Below are 16202 nucleotides of genomic sequence, written 5' to 3'. Positions count from 1 at the left end.
TGTTTTTTAAAAGCAGAGTTGGCACAAGAATTTGATTTCTTGTATGAGAGAGGAGGGCAGTCCTGGGAAAGACAGTTCACCTTGGATTCCTTAAAAAGCAACAAAAGAAGGGTGTATTTTCAAGACGGGGACTGGAGAGGGCTGTTTTCACTTCAGATGCTGTACTAATGCCCTGATTTCACTAAGTTACTTATTTGAGACACCTACCAACTTCATATATATTTTTATTAGATGTCGACAAGGATGGCACATCTGTGTATGGAGACCCCGTGTGCACAGGCGACTTCATTTCTACATAGCTGCTTTCTGGAAGCGTGCAGGTGAGGATGGGTAGGTCCTTAATTGTGGCATAAGGGTTTTCACTGCTATTCAAGGAACAAGTGCTAGAACTGCATACGGATTCTTTCATGTAATCTGCAAGGCAAGAGAGATTTCTTAGGACAAGCAAGGACATATGACTTAATTTAAATACCAAAAGCAGAGTACAGTTTATGTGCTTTCAGGATTGAGAAGTTGTAAACACCTTTGATAATCCAAGATTCACTTACTAAATATGTTGAGGAGTGCTTTTCTAGGTAAGCAGAGTTCTAAGGAATTATGTTTTTGGAGGGATAAGAACATTTTTGCTTTAGTAGTCAGGTATAGCACCAGAAAGGGATTAATTCAAGATATTCATAATATGCTTTCACATCTGTTGTTTAATTTTTACAAAATCTTGCAAGGATAGTTGACTGTATTTTATGAGATGATGGCCCAGGGAGATGAAGTGACTTGTCTAAGGTCATATGGCTCGTGAATGGCAGTGCCAGTACTTGAATCCATGCCTTGGGACTCCTTGGCCTGTGTATTTTCTGTGATATCATTTTTCTGAATTCTTTTTGATGACTAAGCTTAGGTTCAGAAGAAGTAGGTGTGTGATTTGGCACAAGTGCCAGCAATTTGGCAACCTTTAGGCAGTAAACAGGTAGTATCCCTGCTCTCGAGAAGCTCGTGATCAGAGGTGGGGCAGACTGAAGTGTAATAGAGGTTTAAAAAGCACCTGGGTCTCAAGCTAGGCTTTGGAAAGTTCCTGTTATCTAGTAAGCCTGCAGTATATCTTCTGGGGTCAGTTACTCCAGTTCTCAGGAATGCTAACTGAAATCTATTTTAGCAGTATCTTTCTCTGATACTAGGAGAACTCATGCTGCTTCTCCTGTAGTCTCTCAGGTGCATCATCCCCAAGACTTCAGGGTGTATTAGGGTACAAAAGATGCAAACTGGTTTCCAAATATGAAGCAAGGTAACTGTAGCTCACTGGAGGAAGAAGGTTCTCTTTGTGATTGGGAGTCACAGTGAAACGGGAGCCCTTCTTTCAACCTCTATGCCATTTTCCCTTTTGGGGGAAGATTACTGCCTCCTGTGGATTGTTTCAAATGAGGCAGAACTTGCCTAGAAAAAGCAGGAGACTCTCTAATTTGGCAACTCTGGCCCTCATCCTTCTGTGAGGCTCTGCCAGCCAGGGGAATCTAGAAATAAGCACTGAGTTGCAGGGGCTTCGTAGTCAAGAGTGATCTAAGAAGTCTACATTTCTATAAGTGGTAGCAGATGGTGAAATTTCTCTATTTCTCAGCTCTAAATTTCTATAAGTGCTAGCAGATGGTAAAATTCTCAGATGATCTTTCACTAGAACCACCACAATTTACATTTGGGGCTGCTATTTTTCTATGCTTTCTGCCTCCAACTTGTGAAATTAATGAAAATGTAAAAAAGTGAAAATGGTAGTGTAATTCAAGGGGTTACTGGATGTACCTTGGTCCGGTGAGAGCAGAGCGCTCCACGTGACTGAAGTAGTTGAGATGTGTGCCACCACAGGAGTCTTTTCTCCCACAGCAGGTAACTGGTTGGGAGGGGATTTACTTTTTTGTTAGTATAGGGTTATTTATGTTTGTTTTAGCAGGTAACATTTCCTCAATCTTGTACAAAACTACATTCACCCATTAGTTCCTAAAAGTGTAGGCAGAGCAGTAATTATTATTTCCCCTCCCCCTTTATTGCTTATGAGGAAACTGAGATTTGTATAGTGACTTCCCCAGGGTTACCCTGCTCATCAGTATTAGAGCAAGCTCCAGAACCAGGCTCAGAGCACTTTGTATCACAGCTTAGCCCCCAGGCAGAGAGAGATGTGGGTCTTGGGTCCTGTCTTGGATTGTGGCCTCTCTCTACCCTAGAACCCTAGAGAGGAGGAGAAAACATTCTTGCTAGACAGCGAGCAGTCCCAGCAGAGACTAAAGGGAGGCTGGATTGGCCCAGCTACTGGTGAGGCTCTCATAGGGGAAAGGTGGCTCTGGGCGCTAGGCCATGACCTGCCCAAGTCACATGGAATTGCCTCTAGTGAATACTTTGTTTCTTAGTACAAGGGAGTGGGGTTAAGTCTAGGAACCTCAGCTGGCCCCTTGGTCCCATTTTGGGTTCTCTGAATTTACCAGCCAAGTAGTAAGGCAGTATGACTCAGCTGCTCCTGTGGAAGCTGAGGACTACTAGTACTGCTTAAAGAAGGGCTATCCCCAACACCTCTCCCCTCCTCCCCACGCAGGCACATCAGTTTTACTTTGATTGGCAGCTGACTCAGTTGCATATTTTCTAAAATTTGAGGACTAGTGTTAGCTCGCTTTATAGCACATGTAGCTGGTCTTCACTGACTCCAGTTAGATCACTGACACTTGTTACATCTGTGCAGGGGGCCAGGCAGGAAGGACTAGTATTACTACTTTAGAAATGAGGAAACTAAAGCTCATAAAGTCTGCCTAATGTTAGTAAGTAGTTAAGTTAGGACAACCCCTCCCTGCTCTGATACCCAATCAAGGTGTTTTCCCCTCATATTTTGTTACCCTGTACGCCTGTCCTATATCCTAAATGCAGACTATCTGCAACAGCTTCACCTTACCCTGAACAAGGAAAGCCTTTTATCTGTGGGGCCAAGTTCAGCTGAGAAAGGCCAAGCTCTTTTTGTGGACGTCCCATGACTGATTATTAGGGCAGTGGGAGAGGCTTGAAGCTCTAGCTCAATGCCTAACAGAGCCTCAGCCAACCAGTAGTGGCCCTCTTATTTCCACCAGAAAAGTCGGCTGCTTTCAAGTTTGGGGAAATAAATTGTTTGCTCTGTAGCAGGGGATGCATCTAAATAGATAAAAGAGAAATTGGGGTTTGTGGGAATGGGGTGAGTCTCAGGGAGAAGATGTATCATCCATAAAGGGGCCAGAGGTAAAGCCAAAGGGGATGGAGAAGAGTGTGTGTGTGCGTGTGTGTGTTTGGAGGTGGTGGTAGGAGGGTGTTGAATTATGGAATAAACTGGATTCTGTTTCTGAGGAGGGAGGGGAAGGGCAGGGCCAGCTGGAAAACTATACTTCAGGAACCTACTCTTTTCTCCAGCTGAGTCATCCACCTGCCTGCTCTGAGGGAGGGCATGGTAAGGGGAAGAATAACCAGCTGCTCTAGGACACTTCCTCATCTTTTTATAGCCCCACCTCTATACCAGTCTTTGCACTTTGGGCATGTTGCAAAGAAAGGGGAGACATCAACCAAGGCTCTCCAAGCTCTGGGGAGTCGCTCCTTTAAGGCCTGTAATTAGCATCAAGGCTGAAGGTTTAGCCCTATAATGTCCTGGCGTTTGTTCTCATATAGTTCCTACCTTCCGCAAATCACATACAGCCACATAACTATCAGAGGCAGAAGGGGCCTCTGAAATGAACTAATTGAAACATCTTCATTTTATAAAGGAAGTAACAAATCGAGAGAGGGGAAATGATTTTCCAAGGCCATCTTGTGAGTAGGATTTGAAGTTATCCCAGCCTTCAGGTTCACACTATCATCTACTTAAGGCCAATATTTCACTGTTGGGGAAAACCTAGGCACTGAACGTCCATCTCTTGTCTTCTCAGCCTACTACTACTATTAGAAGGCCACAATGCCTTTTCTCCCACACTGGCTGAAAAAAGTTTTCAGGATGTTGGTGGGCTCCTGACTACCTGGGAAGCCAAGGTTATTGCAAGGAGAGACTTGGAGGTTGGATTAGCAAGGAGCATACAGGTGGGGAAAGGGGCAGCAACAGTGGGATCCAGGATTTCAGGATCATTAAGGTGATGGAGAGTAGTGGGGAGGATTCTTCTATAGCACTTTGAAATGCCTGACAGATAAGTGTTGACATGAGGCAGTTTGTTGCAGAATAATTTTGCTGAGAGGGGAGCAGGGGAAGGAGAGATGGAAAGGTGTTTAGAGGTAAAATGGGGTTAGCACAGCGGTATGAGTGATCTCGCGCAACCTCCAGATGACAGTGAGTGGAGGTGTTTAGTAAGTAACAGGGGAAAGGGAGCATTGACTGGATTAGATGCTTAGAGCTGGAAAGGGCTTTAGAGATAGTGCTTGCACAACCCTGTCTTTTTTTTTTTATAAATTTATTTATTTATGGCTGTGTGGGGTCTTTGCTGCGCGCGGGCTTTTCTCTAGTTGTGGTGAGTGGAGGCTACTCTTTGTTGCGGTGCGCGGGCTTCTCATTGCGATGGCTTCTCTTGTTGCGGAGCACAGGCTCTAGAGCGCAGGCTCAGTAGTTGTGGCACACAGGCTTAGTTGCTCTGAGGCATGTGGGATCTTCCCAGACCAGGGATCGAACCCATGCCCCTGGCGTTGGCAGGCGGATTCTTAATTACTGCGCCACCAGGGGATCCCCAACCCTGTCCTTCTAATAGGGGAAGAAACCAAGACTCAGAAAACAACACTGTGATCTAATCAGTGCCACACAGCAAGAACCAGGACTAGAACCCAATTTTTTTTTTTTTTTTGGCGGTACGCGGGCCTCTCACTGTTGTGGCCTCTCCCGTTGCGGAGCACAGGCTCCGGACGCGCAGGCTTAGTGGCCATGGCTCACGGGCCCAGCCGCTCCGCGGCATGTGGGATCCTCCCGGACCGGGGCACGAACCCGTGCCCCCTGCATCGGCAGGCGGACTCTCAGCCACTGCGCCACCAGGGAAGCCCGTTTGTGTTTTTTTGTTTTTTTTTTTTTTTTAAATTTTTGTTTGGCTGCACCGTGCAGCTTGCAGGATCTTAGTTCTCCGACCAGAGATTGAACCCGGGCCCCAGCAGTAAAAGCGCCAAGTCCTAACCACTGGACCACCAGGGAATTCCCCTTAGAACCCATATCTTTTAACTCCCAGGCCAGGGCTCTTTCCCACTGAGTTCAGAGAACACTAAGACTCTTTTGTTTTGTTTTTTGGTTTTTTTTTGCGGTACACGGGCCTCTAACTGCCCATTGCGGAGCACAGGCTCCGGACGTGCAGGCTCAGCGGCCATGGCTCACGGGCCCAGCCCCTCCGCGGCATGTGGGATCTTCCCAGACCGGGGCACGAACCCGTGTCCCCTGTATCGGCAGGCGGACTCTCAATCACTGCGCCACCAGGGAAGCCCTAAGACTCTTTATCTTAACTCTTAGTGGTTATAATTTGGTTTGGGCCAGTAGTTTTAGGAAATAATTCCATTCCTGGTACAAACTAGTTTATTATATGTTTATCTGGGGAGTTCAGCCAGTTAGTGGGGTTTATTTCCATGTCTTTGATAAGTATTTCTGTAAAGCTCTTAACTGTGATGTTCCATTTTCCTCTTGTTCTGGTGTGTTGGTCCCTAACAAACACCTGTTGGTACATTTGCCTACATAGCCATCTTTTCTCTCCAGTTTAAAGGATAATTATAGCCAGAGTGGTGAAATGAAACCTGGCTGCTAGCTTCCAAGTCTCCCCTGCACTCAGACACTCAGGTATATGATCCCACAAAACAGGAATGAATGACGCCATGGCTGAGTCCTTAACTTTGTTTTACATTTATGGCTGCGAGTAACTACTATAATCACAATGCGTAGGACAATGAAGTGCATAGGGAAGTTGTGTGCTCATTTATTGAGGTGTCTGGGCCTGTCTGAATTCATTCATGCTTGAGTCATGCATATTCTCAGAGCTGTAAAGGTCCTTAGAGATGTTTCTGTCCAGTCCCCATTCCTCCTTGAGAAAGAAACTGAGGTCCCAGGTCACAGTGATAAGACAGTATAGTTTTGTTTTCTATTGTTTAGCTTCATCTACTGTAATGGCGCTTCCTTTCATTTGGGTGGTTTAAGTCAAAACTAACAAAAAATTGCCAGAATGATGATCCCAAGGGCATAGTGACCTATGGGTGGTGACCTTCTGTCCTCAGATCGTTCTCTTGGGCTGTGCACATCCTTGTCTTGGGCTGTGCACATCCTAACACGTGCTGGTGGAGACTTGTCCTTCCTGCTCTGTTGTTCAGAACACAATTCTCACCACCATCCACCCCTAGCTCACCCCACTTTTTTTTTCTCACCCCACTTCTAATAACCACCCCACCAAAGGTTGAAGACGACTAGCTCTCCTTGGTTAGGAAAGTGGTGTCTCAGGTGTACCTAAGGCTAAGTCTGAAAGACCAGAAGGGTAATCTGGGAAATCTGAGTCAGTCTAGACTTAGGGGTTTGTAAGTGTTAGGTGATACGCTACATAAGGATGCCCTGAGGCATTTGTCACAAAAGGTCCCACTCTAGATCTATGGCATCAGAATCTTGGGGAGTTGGGGGGTGAACATATGTATTTTTAACAAGCTTTCCAGGTGATTCTGGTACACAGCTAGGTTTAGGATATCCACTGGGATCGTTGCTGTAAGTCATATCTCTTTCAGTTTGGCTGAGACTCTTAAATAGTCCTCAGAGACACAAGGACAACTCTACTACATTAGTATAACCCGTTACAATATGCAGAAACACTTCTGATCTGTGTTTTTTATTAGATACTCAGGATAACCTTGTTAGATCATAGGACAGGCATACTTATCCCAACCTTGCAATTTGAGAAAACTGTGCCTTACGGTGGTTGGTCATAGTTAATAAGTGACAATTTCAAAGCCACCTGTTTCACACATTTCTGTTATTTAAACCTAGGCCCTAAGCCTGGGGCAGGACCTGACCTTTCATATTTGGCTTCACCTGTATACTTCCTAGAAGGATGATCCAACTTGCAGTTCCTATGTGTTAGGGATTAGTCCTGGCTTCTCTTTTCTCTGGGGCAGAGATCTCGTGAGGGTGGAGTGCCGTACAATATTAACACTAGGTATTATTTTCATTCCTTGTGCCCCAGAAAGCCAGAAGGTGCAGGGTGGCATTCCTTACCAGCGCAATGACAGGAGGCCTCTGGGGCAGGTAGATTGACTTTATTTCAGATTTTATAATCAATTTAACTTGTACTAATTGGTTGGATAATGACGTTCTACATTTCCGAAGACATTTAGTTGGCATCTATAAAAAACCCATAAGCGTTTCCTAAGCAGGTGCAACTGAAATCAAAAGATGAAATCATTATTATTATGATTGCTCCTCCTGGGCAGAGCTACCCAGCAGCCCCAGGTCCTGTGGTCTTTAACATTTTTTGGGGGGGTGGGGGAAGAGATGCGCAGTTTGTACCTGGTAGAACTGGCCATTTCAGATCTGCACTCTTTTTCTTGCTAAGCCCTTTCTAATGGGACGTCAGGATTAGATACTGTACCTTTGAAGCCTTTGTCCATAATGTATGTGTTCTGACGTCTATCCATTCTACAAGCACCTGCATAAAAACAGTAAAAGGAAAGAAAATTATAGGGGTGAATGAGGTTTACCTAGACTGCATGAGTTCTTTTGTTTGTTTGTTTTCTTTCTCCCCTACCCAGAAAATAAATAGTTCTTTAGTGCTAGAAAATTATTCTGGGTTTAATCTACTCTAAATCATCTTGACCATACAGGAATTCTTTAAAAGCTCCTAAAGCATAAATGATGAGCTACAGCACCCCCTGGCATATTTAGCACTACTGCTCTTTAACCTTCACTCTGAGGGGAATGTCTTCCAGGAGGTGATCAAAGGCAGTTCTGATGCCACCTACAGTCACTGTAGGTGAAGTTTCAGTCTCCAAAAGTATAGGATAAGGAATGAATCAGAACCAGTTCTTAGCTTGGGGGAAGGGTGTATGACATTCCCAGTGCCAGTTCTGTTGGACTTCGGAGAGGGGGTGAAGACTGTTTCTCACCTTGTAGCTCTGGTCTTCCCTCTCCCCTTCTGGATCCAAAGCTCGACTGAGGGGAGCCAGAGGGAGGTGAACAGGTAGCTGAGGTTCTTCATTGGTCATCTCTACAGGATGTATAGTCATTCCCTTACATAGTCAGCTGGCTTAGTCCCCCTCCCCCTGCCCCACTTTTTTTGGGTGGACTATTTGCACATAATTGAGAGTTGTATTTGAACAATACTACCAGTGTTTTTCAGTCCCAAGGATTTCTTTTTTCCCTTTTGGCTGTCACAGTTTATCCTAGGCTCCCACAATGCATGGTTCTGAGCCCCAGCCAGAGGCAGGAAGGACACAAAGCTTCAGCGACCAAGCTCTGGTTCTTTGCTACTGGTGATCCCAGAAAAGAAATTATGTGATACTTTAAATTTGGGACAGTGATGACTTGGGCTCACGAAGCCATTATTTTCAGCTTTTAACTGAGAATGCCATATCAGGCAAGGCATGCAGCAAGTGCTTACTAAAATACAGTTTGACTGCACTTGACTCTCCCCAGTTGTTGACACTGAAGACCAACCCATGGCTCTTTAGATACATCCCCATACCTCTTCCATATAGAGGTCCCTAGTTGAAATTGCAGGAGCCTACTCCTATCTCCCTTCCTTCCACACATTGCTCAGTGATAGAGCAGACTCAGATCCAAGTTTTTCTCAAGTTTGCTATTCTCCAAAGGGCCTGTAGGTACCTGTACCCTTCAGAAGCATGACTGTAACAGTCTGTATCACTGGTGTCAGTTCAGCACTTTATTCTAGACCAGGGCTTCTTTTGCCCTCCCTGAGGGAGGGAGGCTAGGCTGTTAACTTTTTCCCTTTTTAGAGAACAGGAAACAGGCTCAAAGAAGGGCAGTGACTTGTCTGAGATCACACCGACAAGTGAGAAGTTGAGTTCTGCGTAGAGCTCAGATGTTCTCAAGTATTCTCTCCCATTGGCCACCAGCCTGCCACAGTGTAAGCGAAAATGACAGCGTGTGGTGGCTCTGGCTACAGTGGTTGAAGGGAGAAATCTGGGCTGAGCCCAGAGGATGCTCCCAAATGGAAAGAGGTGCAGGGTGGTGGTAGTGTGTGTGTCGGGGGATTGTATTTGGTGGGGTTATTGAATGTCCTGAGCACTGCTTAGGGGGCTCACAGCCAGGAGCACAGCCTCCTGGGTATAAGCCCAGGGTATGTGAAGCCCATGCCTACTTAACAGGTAGATGGATTTAGAACCTTTGCTCTTCTTACTGCTACTGGCCTCAGAGACCTGCAGGGGTTGGTAGAGCTGCATTTCACTTGAGCTCTAGAAACCAGCTAGAGCCTGAATTCAGGCCCAGGTTGTCCAGTGTGCCATCTAGGGCAGGACTACTTTGTAGGGAGGCCAAATTCTCTGTTTATTCATTGCACCTACTTCTGTAACTCCTACGTCACATCCTCCCATAGCAGGACTGATTTTCCAAGTCTCTTTTTTGCATCTTTCCCAAGCTACCAGGTTTGAGCCTAATATATGAGCACAGAGGATGTTGGTTGACACATCCTGCCTCAACCTCTCTAGATCCCTACTGGCACCCTACCCTATGATCTGGGAGAGCCAGTCTGGGGTCTCTCTCTGAGGGACATTGGGCTTTTTGGCCACAGAACCAACTCTCCGTCATTCACATCCACGGGCCCAAAGAATCCCAAAGATGTCACCATCTCCAAGTCACTTCTCAGTGGTTTTGGGTTGTATTCTGTGGTCTGCAGGGAGTGCGGTTATGTTGTGTTCCCTTCACCTAATACTACTTGCAGTTTGTCCATATCCACTGACCATGATAGGAGGAGAAGGGGTGACTGGGGGGATCCAGACAGGCTTCCTTCTTCAGATAGGGAATCGGGCTTGTAGATTAATTATGTCGGAGGGAAGGGGCTCAGCAGGGAGAGTTCTGGGACCATGGGGGTAAGTTAAAGGATAGGAGTGGGGGTTAGGGTAGGCGCTGGGTCTGGTCTGGTATGACAACCTCAGGGGTCCAGGGGATAGAGGGTAGGGCTGGGAGTCTAACCTGGTGAGTGTAGCTCAGCGGGGCGGCTGAGGTGTCTAAGTTCAATGTAGAAGTCCTCGGGCGGGTACCTGGCCTCCAGGGCACTGATCTGGAAATGGGAGTCTAGTGAGAGGATGACAGGGAGGAGCCATTATTCCCAGGGCCCTGGTATGGCAGGGGTTGGGGGATGAGGGTCAGGGTGGGGCAGGTTGGAAGGAATTAGGGCTTCCATGTGTAGCATCCAAAGGCGCTAGAGCCAGCAGGGCCAGAGGGATTTGCTAGAGCTGAGGCCACTGGCCTTGCTACCCCTCACTCCCCACCCCTCACCCCCATAGGAATTGGTGTCTGCCAGGGCAGTGGGGCAGAGGGAATGAGCCCTTGAAAGGGGCACCTTGGTGGGGCCTGGCTCAGGCAGGGGTCCCTTTCCCAGATGGTGAGTGCATCTTTTGCTTCCAACCTGAATCCCCACATCTGGGCCCTAGCTTTCTCCCTTGTGGTCCCTGGGTCATAGCCACTCTCTCCCTATCCCCTAACATAGGAATGAAAGGGCTCTTGGACTTCATTTGCTTATAAGAGCTGAGATAGGGGCTTGGGTTTCCTCCCCACACCCCTTCACCCTGGGGGAAACCATGCTTAAGATTTATCTACTAACTCTCCCAGGGAGCTGGGATGGGCCCCTGTCAATATGGGAGAAGGAGAAGAGGGTGGGATGTGATGGCAAGGGACCAGACTCAAACCACTACTGACCTAACACGTTCACATAGCTGTAGGGGGTCCAGCCTGCCATGTCTCTGTCAAGGGACTTGTTACTGAGCTGTTTGGAAAGTAGGAGAGCGAGTTACTATCTAGTGCCCTTGAGATGCCCCTGCCCAGCCTTTGCTTTTGCCCACCCTCATGCACCCACCCCTGTGATGACCCTGACCCACCTAGGTGCTAGGTCGTTGAGGGAAAGGGAGAGTTAGGTGTTCTATGATAGGCCACCGTGGTGTGGCTGAGGCCAGTGGGAACAGAACATATACCCCCATCTAAGCAGTCTGGCTGAAGCTGTAAGGCTCTTGGGCCCCTGGGACACAGGGGAGCAAAGGGAAGGGCCTCTTGAGAGCCAAGAACTGGCCTGAGCCAAGCTGGCCCTGACAGGGAAAGCAGGTCAGCTGGATGGGGCTGAGCTGCAGGAGAAAGGGGTGTTGGCAGCGTCTCAGCTGCAACACGAGGCCATCTCCAGCACAGAGCCGGGTGCCGAGGCTGCCTGCAGCATCACTGTCACCTCTGCCACCTGACCTGGGCTGAGTGTGAGAATCTTCCTTTCATGTGACCAAGAAAGCTTCAGGGTAGGTTGGCCTTATGGCGCAACCCTTTCTCTTCCTGCGATCTCACAGCTGCCCTTCATATGAGGCAAGGATGGTTGTTCTCATTTCACAGCTAGGGACCTTAGTCCTGCTTGTGGGCCCCGCTCATGGTCACACACACAGGCAGTGACAGAGCTGGGTCTACAACTCAGGTCTCAGCTCCCAGACCCATGTCCTTTCCATGTCATCACAGCTGCCTGCCCTTGCTAAAAATTTGCCAGGCTGAGGGGTCCCTGACCACACAGAACTACTTTGGGCCCCTGGGGTGAAATGAGCCAGAGGGTCACCAAGTGGGCTACTCTGTAGTAACTCCACCCCCTTACTGAGTGACAGAGGGTGGCTGGTGCTTCCCTGTCAGCATGAGACCAAGAATGACATGGCCACAAGGGACTTTGTCTCTCACCCCTGGCGTCCTTTGCCTCTAACCTGCTGTAGCCTTGATAATGTGGCTCTAGTTAATCAAGGACCTCCTGCTGGGAAGCTCCTGGATTCCCTTCCCTTGGCTCCTCAGATCAGCCTAAAGCTGTGAAGCTGGGTGTGGGGCTGACGGCCACAGGCTTTGCATACAGACCTCGAGGTACCCCTGCTTGCAGCACTGCCATTCTATTGGAAAACTGAGGCTGAGAGCCCCTGAAGAGGGCCTTTGGGTGCTGGCTTGACAGGGGTGGCTCCTGGGGCTATATGGGGTCTGTGTCATTGTTGCTAGGGGGCTCAGGGTGTATTGCTACCAGGGCTGTGGCAGCAGCCATGGTCCGTGGACTGGTGGACATTTTCTGTGGGGCAGATGGGGAGAAAGGATCCCTAGAGCTCTATAAGGCACAGACCTGGAGGATGAAAACTGCTCCTGGCCATGTTCCTGGCCCAGGATGGGGTTAGCCCCCCATGGTCCTGCCATAGCGTGTGTGTGTGCACGCAGGTATGCAGCATGAGCCCGTTGACCTTGTGGTCCTTGGGGCTGTCCCTCATTTCTGAACCTCTCATCTGCCCACTATGGATCCTGGCACACCAGGGGGTGCTCACTACACATGTGTGCTGAGACATCCTTGCCCAAGGGCCTGTGATTGTACGAGGACGTCTTGCCATCAGCCAGTGTTATGCTGGGAGCTGTGAGGAAAGGCCCTGTCCAGGGTGGTACACACCTGACCTTGAAGGCCTGCAGGACTCACTGTTAATGGGAACACTTGGCTGTGACTGATCTGATGTTTGGGTTCCATGTCCCTTGTGATGGTTCTGATAGCAACACATGGTTGTGGGTGTGTACTGATAACATGCAGTATGTAAGGTGGTACCTAAGTAGTAGTAGTTACTCTATAATGTGCTGGCTGCACACTTGGTGCTGGTAACATACTGTAGTGATTAATTCTGTAGTGTTTTGATTATATGTGTTAACATGAGGCAAAAGTGGTTACATGGTTATGTGCGACAAGGCTACACATGATTACTTGATGATCACATGACTTGGTACCCACCGGTTCCACACAGGGTATGGGGGTGTATGTTATATCGAGTGATGCTGTGAGTTGGTTACATGTGACGTGTCCTGGTTACATGGCACTTGTTGGCTCCATATAACCTGGTGGCTTCCTCTTACGTGCTTCACAGAGTGTTTACATGGGATCACAGGGCAATGTGTATTGTATTGGCAGTTGGTTCCACACAGACCCTGGGCGGGGTGGTGGTGGTGCAGTTTCTTCCCAGGCAGTGGTGAGGGCTCAGTGCGTAGACAGCGGATGGGGGCTGGGGAGTTAGGGGCCCGGTACCTTGGTGGGGCTGTTCCTGTCCAGAGTGCTGGCCTGGTTGGTGTTAGGCCCCCCGCACGCCAGTGCGTGGTAGCTGGAATTGGAAAAGCACTGGGCATGGCTGCTACTTTGAGACAAATCTGGGAAGAGAACAAGGTGCCACATGCCATCACATCCCTGGCCCTGGCATGAGACACCCCTAAACTAATGCTTGGGCTGGGCTGCCTCGAAAGTGCTCTGCAAAGAGAGACAAGTCAAGTCTCCCAGCCCCCAAGCTTCCTGGCATCTACTACTCCCCTAGAAATGTGTAGAGCCTGATTTGCCCCTTTCCTTGCGGTGGCCCTCCTTGCAGCTTGCAGGTTGCAGGTTAGGCTTGCCAGTGTGGAGGGTGGCACCAGCGTGAGAAGCGTTAACTTGACAGTCTCAGATATCCCTGAGTCACTATGTAGGGCTATGCTGACCCTCCCCTGCCTCCCCCAGGGTCAGATCCCAGTAGTGAGGCTGTAAAGAGAACCCCACTTCTCCTGACCTTAGCCTTGTCCTCCTGCAGATTCCAGTGGAATGGCATGGGAAAACCTAGCCAACCTTGCTTACTATAGTCATAGAAGAAAATCCCCAAATCCTCCCTATGAGCTTTGGGATTTCATCAGGGGATATCTACTTTGGCTGAAACCCAGGGCAGCATGTAGGCCAGGAACTTCCTCAAGGTAGGGTCTGCACCTGGGCCGCTCCTGGCTCTCCTGCAGCGCCTCGCACGGAGCTGGGCAAATAGTAGGCAATGGAATTAGCAGGAATGACATGTCAGCAGGCCGACATGATCTTGGTTTTCTAAGTAAGTCCAAGGTCCAGGAGGCTGCAGGTCAGCCATGAGCTATGGAGCCAGCTGGAGAGAGCTGTCATCCTTGTGCATACCCTGACAGGCCTACCCTCCTGTGGCTCCGGGCTGTGGGCAATTTTAGAGCATTTTGACCTCTTCTGTTTAATGAAATATGAAGCAAAAAGCTGTTTTTATTTCTAAGGCAGCAGTCCAGACTCCCAGATAAATGCCTGCTGGAGTTGTTACCCCATTTGTGAACAGACTGGGTTCCAGCAGGCCTGATTCGAGGGACATTGCCCAGACTTTCAGACTTCCCCACGTCAGGCCCCGTCCCCTTCCACTGTATAAATAGGGCCCTCCTAACTCTGGGAACTGGGAGGGAGGGGTGCTCTGAGGCCTTCACCAAGGAAACAAAAATGGGACAGGGCTTGGACATTGGGCCCCACAGCTGGTCTCCTGAGGTGGCACAGGCTGGGGAGAGGTTCCCCTGGAGCATTTAGGAAATTTACTGCTTAGTGTAGGTGCTCTTGTGACTAAAGCCCGGTGAGGAGGAGGGGAAGCTCTGGGGAAATGGAAGAAGGCTCCTAACTGTAGCTGTTCAGAGTGGGCATCCTGGAAATGACACCCCCTGGGAGCCCCATCTACCTTTCCCAAGTGAGCTCCAGCTCCTCGCCTCCATTATCTCTGCAGGGGAGCCTGAGCATCCAGCCCCAGAAGACAACTCTGCAGGCACGACCACCCACCTTCAGCGGTAAACCCCGGTGTCCCCAAGAATACTGTGTGGCTCCTCTTGGGTCCTGTGTGTGTGTATGTGGGGGCGGGGCGCAGGAGGGAGCTGCTGGGGGCATAGCCCTTACCTGAGAGGGAGTAGTCAGTGCTGGTCATCCTCATGGCAGGTGTGTAGGAGACGCGGGGAGCCAGGTCTCGGCCCTTCTCTTTCTGCCGCCGCCGGTGCCAGGCGAACAGGCCCAGCAGCACCACAATGAGGAACAACAGGAGGACGATGCCTGTGACAGCACCCACCGAGTGCCGCTCTGCACCCAGTGCTGGGCTGATCTTGGTGTAGGGATTTAGCTCCTCCATCATGAGGGCAGCTGCGGACAGAGGGAGGGGCTGAGCCTGGGGCAGGCCTGCTTGCTCTTCAGATCTCCTCAGCCTGGGGCCTAGACTCCTAAGGTTAGGAGACCCGGGTGCTGGTCTTGGCCCTATTCTTCATCCCTTCAACCTCACGTGTCTGTCTTCAACTGTCTACAAAGGGTAGCCTCCCAGGGTCATGACAGGGAGCAAATGTGATCATAGGTGGAAACCAAAATAATGGATGTTTACTGAGTGTTTTACTCTGTTCTGAAAATGAGTTACAGATATTAACTCATTTGATCTTCCCAGCAGCCCTATAAAAAGCTGTTTATAAGTCCTATAAGAAATAAAAACTAATTATTTCCCTTTCACAGATGAAGAAACCGAGTCACCAAAAGGTTAGGTAATTTGCCCAAGATCACACAACCAGTAAGTGGTAGAGTGGGTTTCTCAGGAGTCAGGAAAAACTGGACTCAGCCCCCTCCCTGTCTACCAACTGTGTGACTCAGAATCCTCAGTTTGCTCATTTGTAACATGGGGACAGCAATCCCACTGTGAGCACTAATGAGAGACTGACAACGAAAGCTGTGAGTGCTGTACCAGTGTGCCCAGGATTGCTGCTCCTAAAACCCCTCTTGCTGATATATGTGTGGGCTGTCCCTCATCCCCCATCAGAATGCAGTGGAAATGTCTTTTGGCCCCTTTTCTGTACTGTGGACGCTTGGGTGCCCATTCTCATCCCTATCTCCTACAGCCAACAGCAAAAACCATTTATCGAGTGCTCACTTGATGTGCCAGGCACTGTGCTGAGTCCTTTACTCACATTATCTTAACTTGGTCTTCACAACAGCACTATGGGGTCTTGTCTGACTATAGACCTGGAGCCAAGGTTGAGCCCCTTTGGGCTCCTTGGCTCTCAGCAGAACCTTGTGTCTTTCCACATGTGGAGTAACAGACCCAGCAAAAGGAAATGACCGGCCCAAGGACACCTAGCAGGTAATGGCAGATCTTCCGACTCGGTCTGCTGACCCTTCCACAGCACTGGCTTGCCGTCATCCTTCCTTGGCTCACAAAACTTGCCAAGGATGAGCAGAGGGAAGTGGTGCCTGAGAGGCCGC

General features: G+C 49.1%; 1 protein-coding gene across 21 annotated transcripts in view; it reads right to left on the bottom strand.

Moving 5' to 3' along the window:
• The window catches only part of MEGF11 (multiple EGF like domains 11), a 431740-nt gene that overhangs the window by 16470 nt on the left and 399068 nt on the right, over positions 1 to 16202 (bottom strand). For 3 of the 21 annotated variants that reach the window (XM_060294090.2, XM_060294098.1, XM_060294088.1), the window contains exons 20-25: positions 14865 to 15101; positions 13212 to 13330; positions 10853 to 10919; positions 10127 to 10228; positions 7569 to 7625; positions 208 to 414 (exon numbers count right to left, since the gene is read on the bottom strand). In XM_060294090.2, the coding sequence (XP_060150073.1) occupies positions 208 to 414; positions 7569 to 7625; positions 10127 to 10228; positions 10853 to 10919; positions 13212 to 13330; positions 14865 to 15101 (789 nt within the window). The other 18 variants (XM_030875233.2, XM_060294096.1, XR_009562967.1 and 15 more) reach the window with 17 other exon arrangements.

The sequence above is a fragment of the Globicephala melas genome, chromosome 2 (genome assembly GCF_963455315.2).
Source record: "Globicephala melas chromosome 2, mGloMel1.2, whole genome shotgun sequence".
NCBI classification, from domain to species: Eukaryota; Metazoa; Chordata; class Mammalia; order Artiodactyla; family Delphinidae; genus Globicephala; species Globicephala melas.
Note: the sequence above shows the minus strand (reverse complement) of the source record. Positions and strands in the feature narration are given on the sequence as shown.